Genomic DNA, 26,151 nt, shown 5'->3' with positions numbered 1-26,151 from the left:
TCTCACCGCAACTCTGCCCCCTTGCTTTCAACATATTTAAACGCAGATTTGTGCGAGACCAGCACAAAGATTGTCGCATAGTTGATGACGTCTGTGTCCACAGGGGAAACACTATGTGCATGCCGCCACCTGTAGGATCGGGGGTGTATATGCATGTGTTCTGTGGTGCGATAGGATCTATGCCCAATGTGAATGCAGGCCACTGAGGCCAGCATTCGAATTGGGAAACGTTTTCAATGAAAACGGATCCAGTGAGAAACGGCCCTTAATCTACGGCCCGTTGGCCTGAATCCCGATCGAGGTGAAACTGTTTTTGCAACAAAAAATATATACTTACAGATTTTATCCAAACATCACGCCAATCGGTACACAGTAGCCTATGATCAAGACGGATCTGTCAGATTTTTCATATTCCATCCTGATTGGCTAAGATTGGCATCTAAAAGTTTGCAGGAGTGGCCCATTGAACAAATGCCTCAAATCATGAACTGATTGCCGTGAAACTTTGCATGCACATTCCCACTTGGCCGAGGAAGAAATGCCACCCTTTTCACATTGTCCTGTGATAGCGCCACCAGGAGGCTGATTTTGTCCAAACATCACGCAAATCGGTACACATTATCTCTGTAGTCATGTGATCAAGACGGATCTGTCTGATTTTTCATATTCCATCCAGATTGGCGTATTCTGAACATTGCTGGCCCACAATAACCTTTCTGACCTGGCGGAGACCTGTGCTCCGAGGAGCACTTTTTCTATATATATATATATATATATATATATATATTTTTTTTTTTTTTTTTTTTTTTTTTTTTTTTTCAAAGTTTCAATTCACTACTTTTTAATAAAGTTGTGAGGGAATCAAATCCTGCACGGTGAAAATAATTCTAAATAACCATGATAATGATAGCAATGATTACTCAATAAAATCCTGAACATTAATGTGAAAGGGGGTCTACTGCCACTGAGATGCTGCAACTCTTTATCCCACCAGTAGATGTCAGTAGGTAGTTGGTCACACTGATGGCTAACTCAAGTGGTGCAAATTCTACATTCACATTTCTACATTCACAATTCATCCCAGGAAGCATACAAACGTCATTAAGCATAATCACACCAATGAAAACTATATAATGTTATGGTTTTACAGGAGTACATGCATTTTGGAAATATGAAGTTCTTAAACTGACTGGGAATGTGCCCTTACTGATGCTGTAGGTAACAGTAGCCTATATGACTAAAAGCAATATTAAGCAAAAACTGGTGAATATTAAAAATAACCAATGCTGTTTATGCATACATTTGAATCATACTATGTTTAATGCAATTAATTAATTAACAACATATTATTTTATTTTAATGTTGAATTTGACTGATTTTTGTTAATTGGTTACAAAATCAACCTAAGATAATAAATCCACCTAATGGGTTTAGAATAGTTATTCATTAATAGGACAAATTTGAAATACTTGCATTCCAAAATAAGCCTATCACATTTTGGGTCGAAATAGACAGAGCCATAGCCTGACCATCATCATCAAACCATCATAAAGTTTGTAGCATCCTGGAACAGCTTGGTGCATGGATGGTGCCCACTTTTCAGTTCCATGGTATATAGAGTTTGATTTACGATATCATAAAAGTTTCTGCAGCTAATATTAAAGGTAGGCTTATTAAACAGGTATACTGTATACAGCAATGGTTCCCAAACGTTTTAGCTCGAGACCCAAATGAGAAATGATAGGTTTGCCCCGGTACCCAAACTAGTGAAAATAGCAGATCTACAAGCTCACAATGTGTGGCTTCACACCTCGTTGTGAGCTTGTAGATTTGCTATTTTCACTACTTCTTAAACAATTTGTTTTCTAATTTATGGAATTTATATATGTTTTCTTTTTTAATCTATTCATGAAAGTCTTTTGAAACATCATTACCTTTTGTTTGGGAAACTACACCTTCCTCTGCTTCAATATGCTGTAATACTGTAATAATAATACCTTAATTACAATAAAATAATACCTTAATTACAATAATAATAATAAATAATACCTTAATTACAATAATAATAATAATAATAAATAATACCTTACTTACAATAATAATAATAAATAATTCCTTAATTACAATAAAACCTTATTACAGTAATACTGTAATCAGGTTGATTCTCCCATATCACCATCCCTCCTCTCTCTCCTATCCGTCTTCTTGACTCAGTGACACTCAGACCTAAAAGCCTTTTGTTGCATCGCAGCCAATGGAGACGGATTACGACACACCGGCCACCAGATATATAAAGGACCCTTTTTCAACGCACTTGCACATTTTTCAGTGACAGAACCTTCCCTGATACCCTCACACACCTCCTTCTCACATGGACTAAACACTGTTATCTCTGATAGAAAAGGACCAACAACAAACCCACCATCATTACATGTACCAGCGGGATATATATGCATTAATCTAGACAAGATCACTTGTCACTTTCAATAAATACTAAAACATCCGGCTTTTACCGAGACTTTATTTGGAAGGAACGCACTTTTTTTGCTTGTATTTATTGCTAAAGGGGTTGATCCGGAATTGGAATAAATGAATATCACTGATTTCCTACCTTTAGTGGGATAAAAAAAGGAGAACATCTTCAAAGACAAGACAACGCTCATAACCGGATAAAAAGCTCAAAGAGAAACTTTTTAGTTGCACCGCCGCCGCCGCTAACCAGCGCTTCTTCTTCATCCTCATCATCATGCCGAGGTACAACTTTTTACTGTGTTTAACGGTCCTGATCTCCTTGGGACAGTCTGGGAGCGACGAGCCCAACCTCCTGCTGCCTCCGGCCGGCAGCAGCAGCTCCAGCGGCTCCTCCAGCAGCTCCGGCAGCTCCTCCAGTTCCGGCAGCTCCTCCAGCAGCAGCAGCAGCAGACCCGTGGGGTCCGCCGACCCCACGGGGTCCGTGGTGGACGCCGCGGGGCTCCTCCTCGGGCTGCACTCGTCGATCCTGGACGAGGAGTGCTCCGCCTGCGTGTGGAGGGAGCAGAGCAAGTTGCTGCGGCTGGAGAGCGTCAAGTCCCAGATCCTCAGCAAGCTGCGGCTGAAGCAGGCTCCCAACATCAGCCGCGAGGTGGTCAACCAGCTGCTGCCCAAAGCCCCGCCGCTGCAGCAGCTGCTGGACCACCACGACTTCCAGGGCGACGCGTCGTCCCAGGACGAGTTCATGGAGGAGGACGAGTACCACGCCACCACGGAGTCTGTCATCACCATGGCCTCAGAGCGTGAGTGGAGCTGTTATTTATTATAGGCTGTTATATATTACATAGCCCACAGTGGTTCTCAAACTTTTTCCATGTCAATGTCAAGGGACCCCCAAATTGATATGTATTTAGCTGGACCCCCCCATCTGAAAATGTTTTGTGGCCGGGACTCCCAGAAGAGAAGATTTGTGTTAAAAAAAAATGAAAATGATTCAAAATCTCCCCCAAAAAATTTAGATTTTTTGGAAAATGTTCAAAAATAGCAGATCTACAAGATCGCAGCATGGCATGAAGTGACGCGCTGTGAGCTTGTAGATCTGCTATTTTTGAATAGTCAACATATAAATGGATAAAGAGGTTAAAAGGCTACCATTTTAGCTGGGGACCCCCTGGAACCCCTCCAAAGGACCCCTGAGGGTCCCCGGACCCCACTTTGAGAACCACTGCTACTGTATAAACTATTTGCACTTTGAAAAGAAAGCAACTGTTTTATGTGTGAACGTGCAGGCTGACTGACAACGTATGACATAATAATGAGAGGCTGCAGTTATAGACATCCATCCAAGTCAAGTTTCCATCCAGAACCTCATTTAAGTCAGTGACCATAACCAACCTCATTCTGCTTGGATTATATGGTATAGTCCTAATAGTATAATTGACCTACTTTATAGCCTGCCTACCTACTTCCAAACTGCTAAAACTGCCACTGTCGGCTGGTTAAGCAATAAGGTTGTCAAACTGATAAATCAATAATAATCAGTGTTTGTTGTCACTATAAAAAAGGATCGTAAGTCTTTAAGTCTATTAATAGAGGTGCTATTGTCTTCACACACTGATGCTGATGCTGAGGATGATGATGATGTCGGTGGTAATGATAGTGATGATGATGATGATGATGATGATGAGGATGATGATGATGAGGATGATGATGTTGGTGCTAATGATAGTGATGATGATGATGAGTGGTGATGAGGATGAGGATGATGATTATGACGATGCTTTGAGGACAAGGCTCTATGGTAAAGTCCTATTAGTGGGGGTGGGTTTAGGTCAATGCAAGGTTTGTTGAGGCCACCGTGCACGCACGCACACACACACACACACGTTATGCCCGCACACGAGCGTGATGTGATTGGGAGTTTCAGTTGGACTAAGAGTGTATAATAGGCTATAATTAACCGATTAACACTCATTTAAAGTCTCAAACCCAGCTGTTAGTGCTGCTCACAGCTGCTTCACCGTGGTCAAACCTTTGGGTTCCAGGTGGGCATCATCATCGTTTAGCCCACAGTGTGAATGAATGACAGACCTTTGAATGTCAAGGGCATCATCACAGCCTAAATCACTAATGATAATGTTTGGTTCGAAGTCGCTTCCCTGTCACATGTTTCTCTTGTATATAAAGCCTATATGTTATATAGGCCCTATTATGTATTCATTTTGTCTTCTGGTCATCATGCCCTATAACTATAAGCACTTGATTGTCCAGTGGTTATAATAGTTTCATGTAAGATCTGTATATGGACATAATAAATCTACAGATAAAGTGCCAGCTAGGCCTGCCTGGCTGCCCAAACAGGCATTTTATAAAATTGCTGTTGAACCCCAGCAGCTGTGCTCTATCGCTCCCTTTATAGGAGGCTCTACCGGGTTCCCTGCTGTTCATCGCAGTGAGAAAAAGTGTGTCAAAAAAGCTGCCATTGTCTCCGTCATGCAGCGGCCCCCCCCGCGGCCCCCCCGCGGCCGCACTTGCCTTTTAAATGCGAAGTTTATAGGCGCAGCTCGCTTTTTCCTCCCTTCTCACTGCGGAGTACACAAAGACCCAGAAACACTCGGGGTCGAGGGGAGTGTGTGACCTCTTAGTGGTGAATCGCGTGGTTCAACAACATTTACACACGTAATATATTCTGCACAAGGCCAATGAAATACCCTCCAAATAATGAGTTTTTCACGAGTGAACAAAGATAGGCCTTGTGTGTGCGTGTGCGTGTGTGTGCGTGCGTGCGTGTGTGTGTGTGTGCGCGCGCGCATGCGTGCGTGTGTGTGCGCGACTTTCACATCATGTGTTGTCAGAGACTTCAAAAATGGTTGGCCTGGTAGTTGGATTGAAAATGGCAGGTTTTAATTGCAGCCCAGTGACACGTTTTATAGATCATGTTCGTCAATTGTTTGTTTTAGTTTCTGTAGAAAGGTTTTTATATTCCACCTTCATCTATTTGTCTCAGAGAATATGCAGTTAAAGGCTTATGTATCTAACACCGATTATTAGCCTACAGCACGCTGCCACTTAATTCTTTCTTGTAAGACTGATTGGAGCACAGCATTTTTTACCCAACATATAATCATTGCAGGCTGTAATGTTTTTTTTGGGGGGCTTCTCAATATACTTTCTATTGAGGCCCAATTAGAAACAAATGACCACAAGCCTGTCTTACAATTGCCAAATACAGGATTTGTTTCTCTGAAGATTGCACTTCACCGATAAAAAAGTTGTGATCTATCTATTGAGGTATGCACTCCCCCAATTCATGTTGTTGGCCTAGTTAGTAGGGATTCAATGAGCTTAGCATGTCATGTATTTCTAAAACTTACTTACGTCTATAATGATATGCCCAGAACTGAGACGGCATGGTAAGAAAAATAGACCCACAGTTCAATTTTTACACTTTAAGAGTTAACTGTGCAGTGAGTGCCCTGGCTCTGTGGAAGACTCCTTGGTTCATTCTTCATCTGTCATGTATTTCTTTTTTTCCTTCTTTCCTATTCCCTCCAGTACTGTATTAAACAGCTGTTACCACTCACCACTCCATTGTATTAACATATTCCCTGTTGGATTATCTAACGTGTACATTATGACAGGCTGGAACTCCTGTCCCTGTGAGCATGACACACTGACCTCCGGGGCGGGGGAGCGTTTAAGCTGCGACACACCACCGCTGGTCCTCCTGTCCTTATACCAGGATTAGGCCTGTCAACGATTAGCCTGTTACATCATCGCCTGTAATCACAATTATTTGAGATAATTGCAATTATTTTAGCATAATCATCATTTCCATGTTGAAAAAATTGTGGAAATAGCAGATCTACAAGCTCGCAACACACGTTGTTGAAAGTAATTCATAATTGTGGAGGCCAGGATAGATATGAGGCTCCCCTGCCACTCACCCAACACACAAACACACACACACACACACACACACACACACACACACACACACACACACACACACACACACACACACACACACACACACACACACACACACACACACACACACACACACACACACACACACACACACACAGGCGCGCGCACATGCACACGCACGCACACGCGCATGCACACGCACACGCACGCGCAATCCCGCATGCACACGCACACACGCGCGAGCGCGCACGCACACACGCACCATGTGAAGTGTTTCTCCGAGAGTAAATGTTTTACATGATTACAAACCATCACTGTAAAAGTAAAATGCTTGACAGCAGCTTGACAAGTTGTTGACAGACCCATGGATTTATTCTGTTCTGCTCCACGTATGCCTACATTTAATTATATCTAGTAATAGTTCATACTTTATGCCTACATTTATATCTAGTAATAGTTCATACTTTATGCCTACATTTATATCTAGTAATAGTTCATACTTTATGCCTACATTTATATCTAGTAATAGTTCATACTTTATGCCTACATTTATATCTAGTAATAGTTCATACTTTATGCTATAACCCCGGTCAGTCCGAGTGCAGATGGGCCAGGTCAGACTTTAAGTTCTTCTATTTTGTATTATTTAACTTATTTTGAACCACTTGAGTGAGAGCTGGAGTATAGCTTCCATTATTCTGGAGGGGAATATTAGAAAAAAAATAGCAGATCTACAAGCTCACAATGCGTCGAGTCGCAATGCGTTGTGAGCTTGTAGATCTGCAGTTTTTCATTGAAGAAATGTGGTGTACACTACAGAAGGAGCACACCAAGTACAGAACAGAGGATTTCAGTGGTTAATCGTTATCTTATTATACTTGCAGCACCTGTATGATGTATCTATGTTTCCTATACGGTACTACTGCGGTGCTACTATGGCACCTGAGTACGTAGATCCCCTCGGGATCCATATAAAAGATCTATCTTCTCTTGTCTTCACCTCATCCCCCTGCATCAGTTATCATTTTTTATAATCTGCCCCAGTACTTTGCGCTTCACACCCCCCCCCCCTCATCTTTTATAATGCCTGTATTCCCACCCTCCCTCCCCTCTCTGCGTTCCCTCGCTACCCCGGTACTCGTGGAAAAGAAGAAGAGTTTGCGAGAAACAGAACGACTGCATCTCTTTTCTTTGCCCCATGGCGGCCTTAGCTCTCTCTCTGCGCTGCTTGCTGCCGTATAGCAGCGATCCCGTGGGATTACAGAAAAAGTGCCTCCTCGGTCTCTTGTGATAGAAGGAGGACTTCAAACACTTAACTCCCTACGCACCTCGAACCCAATCACCCTTTTCACAGTGGTGCTGCGCTGCTCTTTGATGGGCCATGTGGGTTCACACGGTACATGCTCAACTGGACCCGTGCCAGTGGTGCTTTGCTTCTTAGTATTCCACTCAAGGTACGTGGGCGCCGCAGTGGGGGTTGACACAGTCCATGCTTTCCTGGTTTCTAATTACTATGAAATTTCATGGAAAAGTGGGAGCTATTTATATCGTAGTGCGGCACTTTATATGTACACCGTTGAAATCCTTAGTGTTATTTTGTACACTCTCAAGAGTTGCAAATGGCTTGATTAACACTGAGGATTCTAAGTGTGTGCTAAAACAGCCCTCCTCCATACAACATGTCATGTAAGGGGAACATTTCAGCTGTCTTTGTGTTATTGAAATAAAAGGTCAGTTTGTGGTGCAGCATTTTGAGTGAGTGTCAGGGAGCAAGACGCAGTTCTTCTCACACAATCGGCCTTTAAACATGAGCTGTGTGTGTGTGTGTGTGTGTGTGTGTGTGTGTGTGTGTGTGTGTGTGTGTGTGTGTGTGTGTGTGTGTGTGTGTGTGCGCGTGCGTGCGTGCGTGCGTGTGTGTGTGTGTGCGTGCGTGCATGTGTGCATCTGTGCGTGTAAAGAGGGTGTGTCCACACGTGTATGTATGTGCACAGTGCACATGTATTTTGGTGCAGGGCCGGACCTGGCCTTGCCTGAGGTGGGGTCGAGGATTTGACCCTGACGGACCCTCATTTGTCACCTGTCCATGGTGCTTAGAACAGACCCTTCCTTTCCCATCCATCCATTACCTCCGCCTCCTTTCGTCTTTCCTTCTCTCCCTCTCTCTCTCTCTCTCTCTCTCTCTCTCTCCCCCCCCCCCCTCTTTCGTAGTAATGCAATTTAGCTACTCATGTCCAGCACTTCCAGTCAGCCAGTCATGAGTTGCTTACAGCAGTCTCTCCCAACCTTTTTACCTCCGAACAGACAAGGCCTGTGATCTTTGCCCCCCCCCTCACTGGCTTATAGTCCACTGATAGATAGGCTGCCCTAGCCTTCCTGTTTTCGTGTCTAGAGGGGCGGGTTTAAAATCAGCAGAGAGAGAATGCGCCTGATCCCATTGGTTCACCGATCTGTCCGTCAGCCCCCGCCCCGTCAACACAACATTTGGAGCGACGCCCACTGCGCTCTGGTTGGTTTGGGAAATGAAACACTTCCTATACCCGGAACACCGACTCGCTGGTCCAGGCTTTTATTTTTGAGCAAAACTAAAAAATAAAAGCCTGGAGATCAAGGCTAACTGATAGATGACTGCTCAACAGTCAGGACCATGGTGGTACACAGGAAACAAAAAGCCATTTAAAGAGACGTTGGAGCTCCACATCAGTATTTCCATTTGGTTCATTCATTGTCATTGGTGCCGCAAAGAACTCAGCTAAAGTTATTCATAAACCACTTGAACCTTATACTGTATATAGCGTCTCTATTCCAGGCAAAAACAGCCAATCTACAAGCTTGTAGAGCCACTGTTTTTTGGGGGCGAAGAGATTCGGTGTAGAGGGAAATACTAACAGACCTAGTATGGAGCCCTGGGGGACCCCGGCGGTCAAACCAACAGTTCATGAGTTTGTGGCCCCAAAGGTCAGGAGGTCAGGAGTTTACCTCTGTTTCTGTAGCGTGAGGCTGCTTGAAGTACATCCATCGCCTGGCCATGATGTACAAGTACCACTCCTTGGCCGTGATGCTAGTATCTCGCAGGGACTTAAAGTGATAGTTCACCCTCAAAATGACCTTTTTTCTATCGAGTAGTCACCTCATGGAGACTTGAATTCATGGATATTTTTTAGTTTTTGTCGCATTCCTAAGCCAATAATTTGATGACCGGCAGCGGTTCCGGTAGGAAAGATTCTCCTTTGTGTCTCCTACCGGAACCGCTGCCCACCGGTCTCCATGATGTGACTAATCGATAGAGTGAACTATCCCTTTAACCCCCAATCCAACCTTTGATGGTGATGCTGAGTGCCAAGCAGGGAGGCAGTGGGTACCATTTTTATAGTCTTTGGCATTGTCACTAAGTATATATAGCGTTTAAGTGGTAAAATGACCAACTCTGCGTGGTACGTTCTACTGTCAGCTCTCTAACAGCTCAGTGTCAGAGAGCAGCACTCGCTTATTGTAAGTAAAGACGTGATGACGGTCTGTGATGTATATGATGCGGCGCTTTGTGTTGGGGTCATGGGTCATAGGTTCAATCCCGGGCACAGTGTCAACTCAGCGTATGAGCAGCACGGCAAGTCGTGCGGTCAGTTGTGGGAGCTGATGGTAGGTGTGGCGCTCCACCTCAGCAATCCATCTCCTTGGGGTCTAGTGTATTGTAACGGGGATAGACCCCCACGTTCTTGGCTGATGCAGATAATAAGCTGCGCCGACCTACATACTTACTTATGTTGCTTCACTGACTTGTTTAAACCAGTGGATTGAAAGAGGTTCCCCAGCAAAATGAGTTAGTAGTCAAATCAAAATAAGTTAAACTACTTTAAACCTATTTTGTACCTCAGCTATTCAAAAATAGCTGAGCTCACAGCATGTCAGATATGCTATTCTTCTATTCTTCTTTTATTTTTTATAATTCTGATATTTTGTAACACAAATCTTCTCTTATTTGTGCGGCCAATTCTACGGCCAATTACATTTTCAATTTGAGAAACAACTGATTTAAACCTAAACAACTGGAATGTTTTTTATACCGACTTTTGTTTTTGTCCAAGATTAAGTGTTTAATCGTAATACACGTTCGCAGGTTGGCATTGCTATGTAATTCAGCGTAATGCTGTTGATTAAGCATGTCTAAGTGTAAAACTCACACAATTATATATAGATTAAATATAGAGTATATAGACCTGCACACACAAACGCACGTATGAATGTAGACTCACATGTCAACATCTGCACTTAGACACGAATATTCACACACACACACACACACACACACACACACACACACACACACACACACACACACACACACACACACACACACACACACACACACACACACACACACACACACACACACACACACACACACACACACACACACACACACAGTCACACTCCGGAGAAAAGTTCTCCTATTGACAAAAAAGGTCACAGAGTTCACAGCTACGTGATATATTGGAAGAGGAGACTATTAACCTCATCGGGTCTCTTTCTTTGGCAGCAAAGACCAACCGGTAGTAACTTGAACACTATTACCCCCACCACCCACACCCACACCCACACCCACCCACCCACCCACCCACACACACACACACACACACACGCACACACGCACACACGCACACACGCACACACACACGCACACACACACACACACACACACACACACACACACACACACACACACACACACACACACACACACACACACACAAATGCACACACACTCTCTCCCTCTCTCTCTCTCTCTCCCTCTCTCTCTCTCTCTCTCTCTCTCTCTCTCTCTCTCGAACCACTCCCACCCCAAAAAACAAGTCTTTTATAGTGTTGACCCTATAAAAGGGTCATTTCCTGAAGGCGCAGGAACCATAAAAATTAAGAGGTCGAGCGCTAAAAGGACAGGCCAGGCAGAAGACAGCACTGTGTCTTCAAGCCACCGGTCTTTCTGTTTGCTGCCTGGAAGTTGAAGACTATGTGTGGTTTTTATAGGATTGATTCATTCCATGGAGGTCCTCTGTTTGACGTTGACACCTGCTTCTCCCTGCTTGGGCGCCCTTCAATCATCAATTGAAGGGAAACCTCGAGGCAAAGCTAAACTTTTAGGCGACGGCCATTGTTTGACCGGCCTTAGCCACAGTGTTGCCAGGTTTGTTTCAAGAAGAACTTAAGAAACTGGCGCGACTGTAGAAATTGCACAACACGCTGCCAACTTTATGGCTAATAAAATTTCAAAGGGAACCCAAGTCTATTAATACAGGGACAAAATTTCCCCGGGACCTTAGGAATCTCTCTCCTCCACCCTCCTTCCTTTATTCCCACGCTCTCTCCCATGTGACACTTGTTCTTCTTGCTCTCCTTTTTCGGGATGTTTTGTGAACGGTTCAGCTTTTTAGAATCTATTGCACCACTTAATCCCTATATATAAACTACGTATACCACGTTACGTATGACTATATCGCATATATAGCCGATCTACAAGCTCACAGCATGACGCATCACTAGACTACACATTGTGAGCTTATAGATCTGCTGTTTTTGATCTTTTCGAAATTTGTTAAAACATTCTCACATTTTTTAAATTCTTGCCCACACATGCTGCACCAGCCAAAGAGCATTATTGTTGCTCTTTGACAAAAAGAAGAAACAAAAAAAACAAAAATGAAATGAAAAAAAATAAATGAAAAAATGATAAAGTAGTAAAGAACACCTGATTGCTGAGTGGGTGGATGGGTGGGTGAGGGGGGGGGGGCGGATTGTCAGTGCCCGCGAAAACGAATTCCAAGGACTGTGACAGAGTTGGAGGTGTGTCGCTGTGGGCACTGGTGTAAAGTAGTGTAGTACAGTGTATATCAACCTTTTTTGTGCCAAGGCACACCTGGCATACCCAAAAGATCCCAGGGCACACCTAGATATACGGTATATATATATATTTAATGATATATATATATATACGGTATATATATATATACACACACACTAGGGGTGTGCCGATACACTAATTTCACGAAACGATGCAAACTTGTAGCTTGTCAGACATGCAAACTTGTAGCTTTTCAGCTTCCACTAGCCTTTTGAATCCAAATAGGGCAATAGTGTGACACCTGACCCGAAAAAAAAACAGCATGTTGTCACCCTTTTCACCTCGGGGCTGTTTGCATGCCTGATTATTATTAATGTAAAAAAAAAAAAAAAAAGTTTTTTTTTTTTTTTTTCAAAATTATATTTTTTCAAACCTTCTTCAAACGGCGCGGCACACCTCAGCAGTAGCCCCGGCCCAAAATTGGGACGTTTGCCAGGGTTGATATACACTGGTGTAGTACATGTTCACTCCACTACATCCCAGAGGCAAATATTGTACTTTTACTCCACTACAATTATTTGAAAACTTTAGTCACTATAGTTACTTTGTTTGCAGACATAAATTATTACATTCTAAGACATTCATTAACCACTTTAGCCCTATTTTATACCTAGGCTGTTTGAAAATAGCAGATCTACAAGCTCACAACGTGTGGCATCGCGACGCGCTGTGAGCTTGTAGATCTGCTTGTAGATCTGCTTGTAGATCTGCTATTTTCAAACATTTTAGTACTTTTACTTTTGTACTTTAAGTACATTTTGATACCAAAAATTGATTTACTTTTACTCAAGTACATTTTGAATCCCGGACTTTTTCTTGTAACAGAGTATTTCTACATTGCAGTATTGATACTTTTACTTAAGTGAAACATTTGAGTACTTTTTCCACCACTGGTCTCTGCAGTGGGCAGAGGGGTGGGCTGTGGGGTGGGGGGAGGGGGGGGTGGGCTCTGGGGTGGAGGGGGGCGAAGGAGGAGGTTGGTCCACAGGGAGCTCTACAAGCAGCCCAGTTCCATCCTAAAGGGACAGAAATCATGGAAGGATTTTATAGGAACACTTAAAAAGGCCTGAAACAGATGTCAACGTCTCGCTAATAAAGGAAATAATTACTTCACACCAGTAATTAAGCCCTTGTAGGAACATGAGTGAGGAGGGGAAGAAGAAGAGAGAGAAAAGATAAAATGGAGATCATTGAAGGGATTATTATCCGTGTGTGTGTGTGTGTGTGTGTGTGTGTGTGTGTGTGTGTGTGTGTGTGTGTGTGTGTGTGTGTGTGTGTGTGTGTGTGTGTGTGTGTGTGTGTGTGTGTGTGTGTGTGTTGAGGGAGAGAGGAGATGTGCATCTTTTTATGGAACAGTCCATTAATCCTAAAAGGCATTTAACTCATTAAGACCCGAGGCTGATTCTACAAAATGCTCTCTAAATCAGTGGTTCTCAAACTTGTTCGTGCCAAAGAAGGACCCCCAAATTGATATGTATTTGGCCGCGGACCCCCCCCCCCCCCATCTGAAAATGTTTCGTGCCAGGGACCCCCAGAAGAGAAGATTTGTGTAAAAAAAAAAATCTAAATTATTCAAGATTTAAAAAAATAAATAAAAATAAATAGCAGATGTACAAGTTCGCAGCATGGCACGAAGTGACGCGCTGTGAGCTTGTACATCTGCTATATTTGAGAACTACTGTTCTAAATCCTAAGAGTTTTCTGAAAGGTTTTCAAAAAATGTTCTTATGTTGCTATCTCTCTCTCTCTCTCTCTCTCTCTCTCTCTCTCTCTCTATAATGTAAAATGGACACGGATGCTTTCCCGGTGCTAATGGGTTAAAGCAGAGGAAATGCTGCATGGGCACAATGCCGGATCCCACCAGGCCACGGCTGCGTTGGAGAAGATGCAGTTAACAGTGGATTACCTCATGATCATCCACATGAAAATTTAATTAGCCTCTTTTTAAGTAGCGATGAGAGCATGTGCCTGTGGTTGCATTTTCACCTGCCCGTGCAGCTCAGGAAGTTCATTATAATGGAAAGAAGCACGTTGTCCATAAAAGGTCTAAATGTTCTTGAGGGACAAAAGACGAAATTTGATTCATGTTATAATGTGATGTGATAAAGCAGAGTATAAGGGCGGGGGGAAATACAGAACTCAGCGATTTGAGTCGGAAGAGGAAATCAGATACTGGCCACGTTGAAGAGAGAAAGCTTTAGTCGATAGCGTATACAACGTCCGACAAAAGAGGCAAACGCACCAACTAACACTCCCGTTTGAAGGACTTATTTCGGCAGCTTTTCATGTGATTATATACTAACATACCTGTTGCAAATTAACAGGTCAGTCGTATCAAGATCAAATTTACATATCGTTGTTGTCGGGCAGAAACCTCTTATGTCCATGTTCTAACTTTTTGTGTTTTTTCGTAAATTAACACCCTACTTGATCATACTACAGCGTCACACAGAAGCATCAAAAGTAGCAGATCTAGCCGAAACACAGCGCGAAGCGACACGTATCGAGCTTTTCGATCTGCTACTTTTGCTGTTTTTGAATTTGAATCCTGAAAAGTAACAGTTTTGGGCATAATGAGGTTCCCACCCGACAGAAAAACGATATACAATACAATATGCCCATGAATATATACTATAACATATTACCTCTAGGCTCTTAGCCCCGTTTGGAACCTCACTGCATAGGGTCCCGGCAGAGGTTAAGTCCGGCAGTCAGTGAAGATCACCCTTTTCGCAACATCGTATGCAAAAAGTAAAGGTAGTCCGAGACACCTACAGATGTTTGCAAAATTATCGGAAAGTAACATTTAAGACACGCGGATGAAACAACAGTTTAAATAGCTTGTTTAGCCTGAGCCATGTTTTCCCATTGTAGCCGAATCGGGAACAGTATAGGCCTACTGGCACGGGCTAATTACCCCCCCATTAGTTTGGCAAAGTAATTTGTACCGTGACACAGACATGAACTCTCCTTTGCCTTGAAAACAACATGCTGGCTATAAACACAGAGTGAAATGATGGTGCTTTTCAACTGCATGGTATAGTGGCTGAACGGTTTTGTTTTTTTACTAGTAAAAACTACCTGCCACTTTTTTTTAATATCACCTCAGTTGAGGTTCCAAGAGAGCTGAGGCCAAACCAAAAGGTGACTTGAAACTACAGCTTTACTGATCGGACAGAGAGAATCGTCGCTATACCATCATTGGGTCATTGCTTCACGTCGTAACTCCCCTAAAGTGCAAGGAGGAAGCTCCCGAAAACTACATTTAAACTATACATTGTAAATGTGAAATGAATCAATATTGTGCACACCTAAACTGTTGTCAGAAACTCTTTTTGATGAATTGTACAGTTGAAATAGGAGATTGTTTCCAGAAAGCATTAGCTTTAGCATTATGTAGCTTTAACTTTAGCATTGTTTAACACTTGTTGATTGATTGAATACTTCATTAACAGTTTGCAAAAAGGTACAGTTTATACAATAATGCTAAAAGGATAACACAAAAAGCCCTGAGGGCTTGTTTCCATTGTGGTCCCCTGTATTCAATTAATCAAGACATGTAAAGACATAGGCTACACAACTACTACACATGAGATCAATACTAGGAGCAGTAAAAGTATATTTACAGAAAAACAGTGGCGGGTCATTTATTTTGGTAAGCTATAAGACTTGTCTAGGTCCAGTTGTAAATTACAGACGGGTGCTCTTTTATATTGGTTTTGAAGGAGAGCAGGGAGTCACACTTTTTGCTGGCTGGTGGTTGGGCATTCCACATTTCAATGGAATAATAGTAGAATGAATTCATCCCCATGTTTGTGCAGAATCTGGGGGGAATGAGAACGCAGTGGGTTGGACATCGCTATGATGACCAGCTATATTGAGGGGGGGGGGGGTCCTACTGCAGAGTAAGACCATGTGGAGTGGAGTTGAGCTGGAAGACTGAAATGGCTTCATAAAAACTGTGGTGTAGGGGCTGCAACCATTTATCCTTTTCTCTCTTTTTAGTTTTACCCCTTTCTTTTCTCCAATTTAGTCGTTATGCCAATACATTCCTCCCACTACTTGCCACTGCTGCTGTACCCTACTGGCTCACCTGCCAGTGAGGAGCCCCTACCGGGAGGACATAATACTGTTGTATCCTACTGGCTCACCTGCCAGTGAGGAGCCCCTACCGGGAGGACATAATACTGTTGTATCCTACTGGCTCGCCAGGGACGAGCCCCATTGGGAGGGCGTAGCACTTCTATCATCCTACTCTTCCCGGTAAACGTTCCGCACTGACAGGTGCCCCCCCCCACCCCGTAAGGATGGGGGGGGGGGTGCTATTAAGTCAAAGACGCTTGGCCAAGCCAGATGCATCACTGTGGATTTCTAACCCCTAGACCCCACAGTGGTGGGCAGGTACTTTACCACTGCACCACCTGAGCGACATCATCAATCATTTATATTATTCCATTGATGAATTTTTCGATTGATCAAATTCTGTTTTTATTTTTTTACTTTTTATATAACAAATTGATATGAAAGACAATTCTAAGTCAATAAAACAATCGACTGATGCACTTGGACACATCATCAGTGTTGTTACCTGGAGTCACTGGGTGTTTCGGGGTCTTGCAACAGACACCCTCCTCCAGGCGACCCGACCGAGGCTGATCAGACCCCGGCCTGTGTCAAAGTGGCATGCTCCTGCCCCCACTGTCTCTTGGGGGTAGTTAGATACAGTGCTAATTAGGGGGTTAGGGTTAGCCTAGCGCTCGCCAGACCGACAACGCAGACGCAGATCCATGCATGCTGCATTTACAACCGGCAACATGCATGGATCCACGCCATCGGTCCGACCAATGCCAGGCCAGGCTAGTTGAGATGTTGCAGCAGGTGTTAATAGTGCTAATAGATTGTTGATCATCAACTAAATCAATTTGTCTAATAAAACACTTTGCCCAATTTTAAACTTTTGTTGTACAACGGAATCTACAGGGCAGTGCTGGTTGACAAGCTGTAGTCGGACTGAAGCTGTGTTTATACTTTTAGTTGGATGTGTTTTGAGCACTTCAGTGTCGAGTGACAAAGTGTAGTAGCCATATACAGTACTGTATACCATCAAGGACACACGCTGAAAATAGCAATGACGGTCATGAACCTGGCCAGCTGTTCTGGCAAACTTGGGTAAAACATAAGGCAAGCAGATGAACCACATCCCTAGCATCCCTATTCTGTGGGTGAACTAGGGCAGCCGGTGAACATTCGGCATAGCAGATCTACAAGCTCAAAACACATCGCAAAGTGGCACATTGTGAGCTTGTAGATTGTTAGTTTTTGGCAAAGGGATTTGGTGTAGAGGGGGGGAAAAAGCGGACCAAATATCAAGCCAATCTCAGTCAACTTAAGTATTAGTTTACTTAGTATATACTGTATAAGGTGGTTAAGTGTTTTGAGGTGAAATCTTCAGCAAAAGTGATGGTTTGATTTTTTTCCTGATTTTTCCAGATTTATTTTCCAGCATGTGCCAGCTTGATAACTGGCACATGGGAGAGAGTTGCAGCTAGATATTACAATGACATGCTTGTTGAGGTTTTGTTGAATTGGTGTAATTGGATTATTTCAACTAGCTGGGAGCTTGCTGCACGTACAGTAATGTTGCCTTTGCTTTGTTGCTGTATGCTCTCTGACACAACAGCCATACATGCTTTGTGTGAAACCATTTCTATTTATGTTGGTAAACATATTTTTTACTTCAATATATATATATATATATATATATATATATATATATATATATATATATATATATATTTATACACACACATATATATATATATATATATTAGGGATGCACCGATATATCGGCCACATATCGGTATCGGACAATATTTGCCATTATCGGTCAATATCGGTATCGAAGAGTTTTTACTCTATGGTGATTGTGATATGAAATGTAAGCTTACCATAATCACAGTAAACATTATCATGTCATATTCAAGGGCTTTTTTTAACTAACTCCAGTCACTTTCAGTTCAGCACAGCTGAGGTGTGTGTGTGTCACTGTCCAGCTGACGCTCATTGACACTCGTTAATGTTAGTTGCATCAAGGCAATTATGTTGTGTTTCTGCAGATTCTGAACAGTTATTTCTTATAATGAAGATTTATTTGTTTCCCGGTATCAGTATCGTCTATCGGCTAACTTTGTATTTTAAACATCTGTATCGGTATCGGCCAAGAATTTCCATATCTGTGCATCCCTGATATGTATATATAAAATATTCTAAATATATTTTCAAATGATCAAGGCATCAGGGTTGCCTAAGTGCTACATGCAATGGGATAAGTAATGAATCGGGGGCAGGTGCAGTTCCTAACAAAAGCTGACCGGTATGTCACCAATGACCAGGTTCTCACAGTAAGGTGTTTTATGCTAACACACATTGTCAATCAATCAATCAACTTTATTGTCACAACACAATTAAAGGTAACAGTGAGGTGAAACTCTTGTGTATGCAGGCTTTCACGTTTGCAACTCAAGGAGCAAAAGAAAAGGATTAGCAGTAAATTATGGAAAACAGAATGAGCACAATAAGCCTGAGAAAGCAGCATGTTAACATCAGTATCTTGTCATTTAAAGAGGTCCTAAATCACATGTAGTGCTTAGAAGTCCTAAAGGAGGTCCTAAACACATTAAAAGTGCATCAGTATAGTGCAAATCAGTTAAGCACAGGCGACAGTCTTAGGTTTTGTTCAGCAGCCTGACAGCTCCTAGATAAAAACTCTGCCACAGTCTCTTGTTGTAGCTCATGATACTCCGGTATGGCTTGCCAGGTCGAGGACGCAGCAGTGGTTTGTATTAATAACTGTTTTATAACTCGTTCCCAGCCTTACTCATCTGCGAAGAGAAAAGCCTGGTCACGACCTAAAGCAGAGAGTGTCTATAGGGGCGGAACTTCTTCTGTCCCCCGGAAACAATCTATTTCGACCAATCACAACGATCACGGCCAGGTCTTGACCAGCGTGAGTGGCTTGTTGTACAGTAGGTCATGCACCCTGAAAATGATTGATAGCAAAATGAGTGAAAGAGAAATAAACATGTTGCCGTTCATAATACAAAGTGTTGCCATGGGCATTTCAATCTCACATTGACCTTGGGGCGCAGTAGTTCGGTTAAATAATTTGGGGCCAGCCCGTGTAGAGCTTTATAGGCGATTAAAATATTTTAATTTGTAGAATATTTTATTCTTCAGTCAATTGGTAGCCAATGTAATGAAGCAAGCACAGGTGTGATATGTGACCTTCTACATGTATTAGATAAAAGTCTAGCAGCCGCATTCTGCACCAGCTGGAGGCGGGGTGTATCGAGGAGAGACTCAGGGTAGTAAACAAGGAATTACAATAGTCCAGACCTCCTTCCTACTGAAGTCCTGGACAATGGAGACCTTGCAAGGTGGAGCTTGGGCAGGACTGGGCAGGACTCTGAGGTGGGATTCTCAACACTTTGGTCTGAAAAGAGGATGACCGGTTGAGAGGCACTGATATTTGTAAAACAGGAACCCCATCGCCTGATTGGCTGACTTCAAATATAAATAATCCGATTGGCTTATAGAGTACAGTACACGTTTAGAATTGTGAATGAAAGGCTTTGACAGCGTGGGAATGAGGAAGTGACGTGGTTGAAATACCCAGAAAAGAATGAAGTACAATTAAAGCTAGCGTGAGAGGAAAGATCTTTATTGAACTTTACACGTAAGCTTCATATAACGCATTACAAAGGTTCTGTCATTTAGTCATGCCTGCCTAATGAATATAACAATTATCAATAAAAAGTTGTAGGCAATTAATCTTCTACGTGTCAAAATGCCTTTATGAAAGTAAAGATGACGTGAACAATGTTCTAGTGGTTGTCTTACATTCATGAATGTGAGGTTGTCTTACATTCATGCCCATGTAGGCAGGGATTTTTTGTGTGCAAACCTTGTGATACTAAATCAATTTATATATTTCCCATTATGACAACTACTACTACACCGGAATGCAAACGTTGCACTAAGGTTATGAGCTGCTACTGTTTTCTCGAGAAAAGAGACGAGTAAGTTCTCACCGTGTCGGCTTCTGAACAATTAACAATAAACTGACCAGTGCCAATGGTGATGAAATGTTGTACGTTTAATAAGCATTTAGTTTGTTAGTTAAAGTTGTACAATGCAGAATCACAAATAACGATTTTTAGCAACCTCTGCTGGTCACTACCGTCACTGCATACAATTTCCGTAGTCCTCGATTACCCAGAATTCCATTCGTTTTCACCGGAAGCCGGAAGCGTTTAAAAAAGCGATCTTTTAATTGTTTTATACTATCTACGGATCGTTTCTCTTAGCCAGTGGAGCATTAGTTACCATGAGCTGTGCTTTCTTTTTCTGTTCTTTTTCGATCTTCCAATCCTACATTCTCTTAAAATCAGCGTGAGGTTCCTTTTTGTTATTAGCGCGGTAGTTCCTGGCCAAACAGGAAACCGTTGCGGTAGTTCCTGGCCGACGTCATGACGTCGGCCAGGACGTCGGCCAGGACGTCGGCCACGACGTCATGACGTTGGCCAGGAACGTCATTTTCCCGGGAAAGTCCCCCCGTCCACGTTCAATAGAAAATATATAAATAAAAGGCTTCCGGGGGTGAAATTCATGGAGTGGGTGTTGTGAAACTTTTGCCACTCACAAAAGATATACAATTTAACTTTAGTTTTGTTGAAAACGTTACCTAGTATTACTTTAACATTAGGTATGTAGTGGTCTAATGGAGTCCTTTGTTATTATGTTATTGTTTACGATGCAGAAATATATACAGAACAGAACAGGTTTTGTTTTTATCACGTTCCCATGTCGTGTGAAGAGCTTATATTGAAGTATATGGTGCTATATTTTGTGTCAAGGTTGGTGAGTGAATGTAACTGTCTCTTGCTCGAGAGGAGATAAGTGAATTTCAATATTCAATATATGCTCATTGAGACTCCACCAGACGGAGTTCCTCGACCTCGTCCCCTCCAAGTTCAAGTCGCTTAAAGGGGCATAAAACCCTTGGATCCTGGTCTCTATACTGCCTCCCCCTGGTCAGCCGGGGCGCCTGATGGAGGGGAAAGGAACTGGTTGGAATAACGTGTTCCTTCCACGCGCTACGTCCTACCGGGGAAACTCCCCCCTGTCAGGTGATAAGAAGCGGCCGGCTAACTCCTCATGCATTGAAGGAAGCATGAGCTCAGTTCGGGGCTCTCCCCAGGCTGGCAGAGGGAGAGTAGCGCCCAGGATTACAGCTTTGGCAATTGGCACTGGGTGAAAAAATCGTGGGATAATAAAAAAAAATATATATATATTTTGTTAAAAAAAATACAGAAAGTACAGTTCTATACAAAGGGTCAATACTGTCTATCATGCTTGCACATTGGCCATGCCCTTGGCTCTAGTCTGGTCTATGAAAATCTAACACACTCATTATTAACTCTTTCTTTAACTGCCAGAGTAAATAGCGTAAGAGTGTTACCCCACTGCCAGCAAAAACCATGGAATATTTTTCGTGATCACCGTCGTCACGGCGATCGCCTCATTACACGCACGGGGGTCTCGTAGAATCTGAATCTTTTTGTTGTCCTGTCGTGGTAATCCATTTCATAGCTAGGCCAGTCGAATGTGGCTTGTTTTCGCCAAGAACAACAGAAAGCAGAGAAAAGGGGACTTTTATAAATCCTATAACACTACACGAAACCAGCTTCATTTTGTTGTGATCACGTGATTTCTGGGTGTACTCTTCTTCGGTGATCCTGGGATCATTCACAGGCTGCAGGACAGCACCCTAAACGTCAGGACATGTCATCATGCGGGCCGGCATGTGGCTCAGGAGGTGGGGGGCGGCATGTGGCTCAGGAGGTAGAGCGACCGACCGACCGTCAGGGGATTGGAAGGTCCCTGGTTCATTCCCTCCGCCTGGCTCAGTGTTGTTGACATTTCCTTGAGTCTCTCTGGCTGCTAGAGGTGTCAGAGGTGCTTCATGCATGACATCTTAGGCTGATTTAGTCGTTTGTTTTCCTGTACAGGTTAATTGATTGATTGACTGATTGGATACTTTTTTAGTCAGAAATGTAACCAGCACGTGCCAAGGACCAGTGATTCACATGTTTTAATGGATGGTGTCGGGACATGCCACATTTTGTAGAATGAGAATTTTCCCACGTTTGTTCTAAAATTGGGTATAGTACCAGATCGTGCGGTTGCTCCCTCTAGTGTTGTGGCTGTGGGTGTCACTCACTTAACTACAGAAGTACACTGTCCTGTAAGCCATTGGTTCTCAAAGTGGGGTCCGGGGACCCCCAGGGGTCCTTGAGGGGGTACCAGGGGGTCCCCGGCAAAATGTGTTGATATAGCGTCACAATCACTTTAACCCCTTTATCCATAGTTTATACTTTGGCTATTCAAAAATAGCAGATATACAAGCTCATAGCGCGAGTACCGCGCTATGAGCTTGTAAATCTGCTATTTGTTTTTAATCTTGAAAATGTGTGCATATCTTTAAAACATTTTAACACACGTCTTTGCGTCTGGGGGGTCCCTGGCACAACATATTTTCAGGTGGGGGTCCGCGACCACATACGTATCAATTTGGGGGTCCTTGGCACGAAAAGGTTTGAAAACTTAAGCAATGCAGCTGCAGCTGTGCCAATGTGCAAGCATTAACAGTAGTCAACACTGTTGTCAATGCTCGCACATTGGCACAGCCTAAATTTAACACACCCATTATTCATTTTATTAGCTGCAGCTGCGTTGCTTACGTCACCCTGTACTGTAAGGTAAATCTTTACCCTTCTGTAGTTTTTAACCTGTACAGTAAAAAGTATTCAATAATGGTCTAGAGAGCCCACTGCTCCTAATAGTTAGGATCTAATAGTTAGGATGAGTTAAATCACTGCTCCTGATAGTTACGATGGGTAAATGCAGAGGATAAATTCCTGGTATGTGCAAATGTTCTTGGCAAAATACATTTACAACTAAAGGGGACACAATTATTATAAGCTGTACTTTATCTGTGGTCTTCTTCCTTTGTCCAGCATCTTTTCATCTCCATGTCACTCTCTGGATTCAATTTTTGCCTCTTGACTGAAGCCATTTTCTCAAGCAATCTAATTTATAGTCAGAACTAATGTAAAAAAGAATCACACTTACGATTTTTGTAACCCATTTTTTCACCCAGTGCCAATTATCGAAGTAATCCTGGGCGCTACACTCCCTCTGCCAGCCTAGGGAGAGCCTAGAGCCGATCCCATGCCTCCTTCAATGCATGAGGAGTGAGCAGGCCGCTTCTTATCACCTGACAGGGGGTGTTTCCCTGGTTAGACGTAGCGCGTGGAAGGAACACGTTATTCCAACCAGTTCCTCAGACTACTAGTGGTTCATGCACATTGATTTATTGAATACTTTATAACAGTATGCAAAAAGTACAGAGGTACAGTTATGCAATAACACAAAAAGCCCTGAGGGCTTGTTTCCATTGTGGTCCTTTGTATTCATTTATCAAGACATATAAACAGGGCCGGACTGGGACCAAAATTCAGCCCTGGCATTTTGGTCCGGACCGGCCCACCATCCCCTGGGCCGTTTTGTCAACGGGGGGGGGGGGGGTTGTCAACGGGGGGGGGGGGGGGGGGCGTTTCACTGTTTCAGCCCAGCCCTGCACATGAACTCTGCAGCCGCACTGAGGCCCCTGCTGGAAAGCATCCCAGCCCAAACATTAACGTAACTAATAATTCGGCCGCGCGACTCGGAAATGACCGTAATAATCCTAAAACGGGAGCGAAAATATAAAAATAAATAAATAATAATAATAATAATTGCCCAGCGGCCCACTGGCCCAGCGGCCCACTGGCCCAGCGGTCCACCGGGCATTTGCCCGGTACGCCAAATGGCCAGTCCGCCGCTGCATATAAAGAGACAGGTGCTCTTTGATGGTGGTTTAGAAGGAGGGGAGGGAGTCACGTACACTTTTCGATGGCTGTTGGTAGGACATTCCACATTTTGGAATGCCCTACGTTTCAGTTTCAGATCAGTTTCAGATAGCATGTTGAAATGTGCAGAAAAGAAGATTATTCTACTGAATTCGTGATGATCAATTTAGGTCTTCTTGACCCCAGGTTCGTAAGGTGCACCTAACAGCCAGAAGGATTCTTTACAGAACCCACCAGAGTTTCAACACTTTCACACTTTTCATTTGTCTTCGCAATGTCAACAAAGCTCAACTCAATCAATTCTCTTAACTTACATTACATTACATTACAGTCATTTAGCAGACGCTTTTATCCAAAGCGACTTACAATAAGTGTATTCAACATAGGTAGGCAAGAAAACTACTAATCACCAGAAGTCTTAAGTGCATTCTCTTCTAAAACAAGCAACTAAGAGTATAACCTAGCGCTAAGGTAAAAGTGCAATATATCAGCTACATACTTTCTTAAACAGATGAGACAAATAGGAAAATCAAATCAAATGAGCAAGAGCTAAAACAAATAAGTGTATCAAATAGTCAGAAAGATCCAATACAACAAGAGCTCGTACAAATAATTGCCAACAAGCTCGAACAAATAATTGACAACAAGTAGGCAAGGCTAAGAGGAAGGGTCAGGGAAGTGTTTCCTGAAGAGGTGGGTTTTCAGCCTGCGGCGAAAGATGGGCAGTGACTCTGCTGTCCTGACATCAGTGGGGAGTTCATTCCACCACTGTGAGGCCAGAACAGAAAAAACAGGGAAACCAGTCACCCCGAGGCGGCAGACCGAAGTGGTCGGGCAGGGGTGTAAGCCTCCAGATCTTCCTATTTTAATGAATACAACATTATGTCAAAGCAGCTCCATGTAACTTCTTTGCAACTATATAGCATATTATATTATGTCCCCAAAAATTATAAAGTTACGTATACTGTACATGTTTCATCCTGGCGTTAGCCAAGGCATCAAGGCAGAAATGCCAGTCAAAGCGAAGACTGGCCAATCACGAATCTATGTGCTAGAGTGTATGTTAGTACATCTACAGTGGTTGGAGGTGGGTCTCCCTACTCTTCTATTGAGACATTTAGACCCTGGTGTCTGGTAGGACACCTACTGGTTGACAAAAAGCCCTGCCTGAAGCTCATAAGCCCAATATCTCTTGATCTAGTGGTGGAAGTTTGGTTTCCAACATGGGAGAGAAGGGTATCGAATCCCAGGTGTTACGGTAGCAAACACCTCTCTGTCGGGAGTGAGGACATAAAACTTACAGATTTATAGCTTTAAAGCTGCACTATGTAACTTTCCCCTTCTACCCTGGATTTGAACCCGGTTTCCTGCGCAAGTGCTGACATTTTTATCATTGAGCTAACAGAGCCTGCCTGCTTGCTCAGGGGATAAATTAAATCATGACCATCAGGTCTAAATTTGTGTCAGAACCTGTGTCTAGGTGAGACCTGACCTTTGACACCATCTAAATGTCTCAATAGAAGAGCAGGGAGACAAAATGCAACCACCCCAATTATATAAGTTATATTGTATTAACATACTCTACCATACAGATTGTATAAGTTATTGTATTAACATACTCTACCATACAGATTGTATAAGTTATATTGTATTAACATACTCTACCATACAGATTGTATAAGTTATATTGTATTAACATACTCTTCCATACAGATTGGACAAAATTACATTTTATTCATGAAAGAAAAGTTACATGGTGCCGCTTTAATGCCACTTCAGAAAATGAACACAAATTCACATGGTTATAGTTGGAGGAAATTGAACTGCTCTCCTTCCTACTGTAGATTTAAAACAGAGTCCAGATGGATTGCATCATATTGTTAAAAT

General features: G+C 42.9%; 2 protein-coding genes across 3 annotated transcripts in view; one reads left to right on the top strand and one right to left on the bottom strand.

The window, feature by feature from the left end:
• The window catches only part of LOC308080678 (sphingolipid delta(4)-desaturase DES1-like), a 252,203-nt gene that overhangs the window by 154,039 nt on the left and 72,013 nt on the right, over nt 1-26,151 (bottom strand). The window lies entirely within an intron of this gene.
• The window catches only part of LOC308080650 (growth/differentiation factor 11-like), a gene marked incomplete at both ends in the record, with an annotated part of 48,156 nt that continues 24,751 nt past the window's right edge, over nt 2,747-26,151 (top strand). The window contains one exon of the mRNA XM_080422568.1: nt 2,747-3,272. Within this exon, the coding sequence (XP_080278694.1) occupies nt 2,747-3,272 (526 nt within the window). The remainder of the gene's footprint in view (nt 3,273-26,151) is intronic.

The sequence above is a fragment of the Gymnoscopelus braueri genome, assembly GCF_963280865.1.
Source record: "Gymnoscopelus braueri genome assembly, chromosome: 3".
NCBI classification, from domain to species: domain Eukaryota; kingdom Metazoa; phylum Chordata; class Actinopteri; order Myctophiformes; family Myctophidae; genus Gymnoscopelus; species Gymnoscopelus braueri.
The sequence above is the reverse complement of the archived record's forward strand: the minus strand, read 5'-3'. Positions and strand labels throughout refer to the sequence as shown.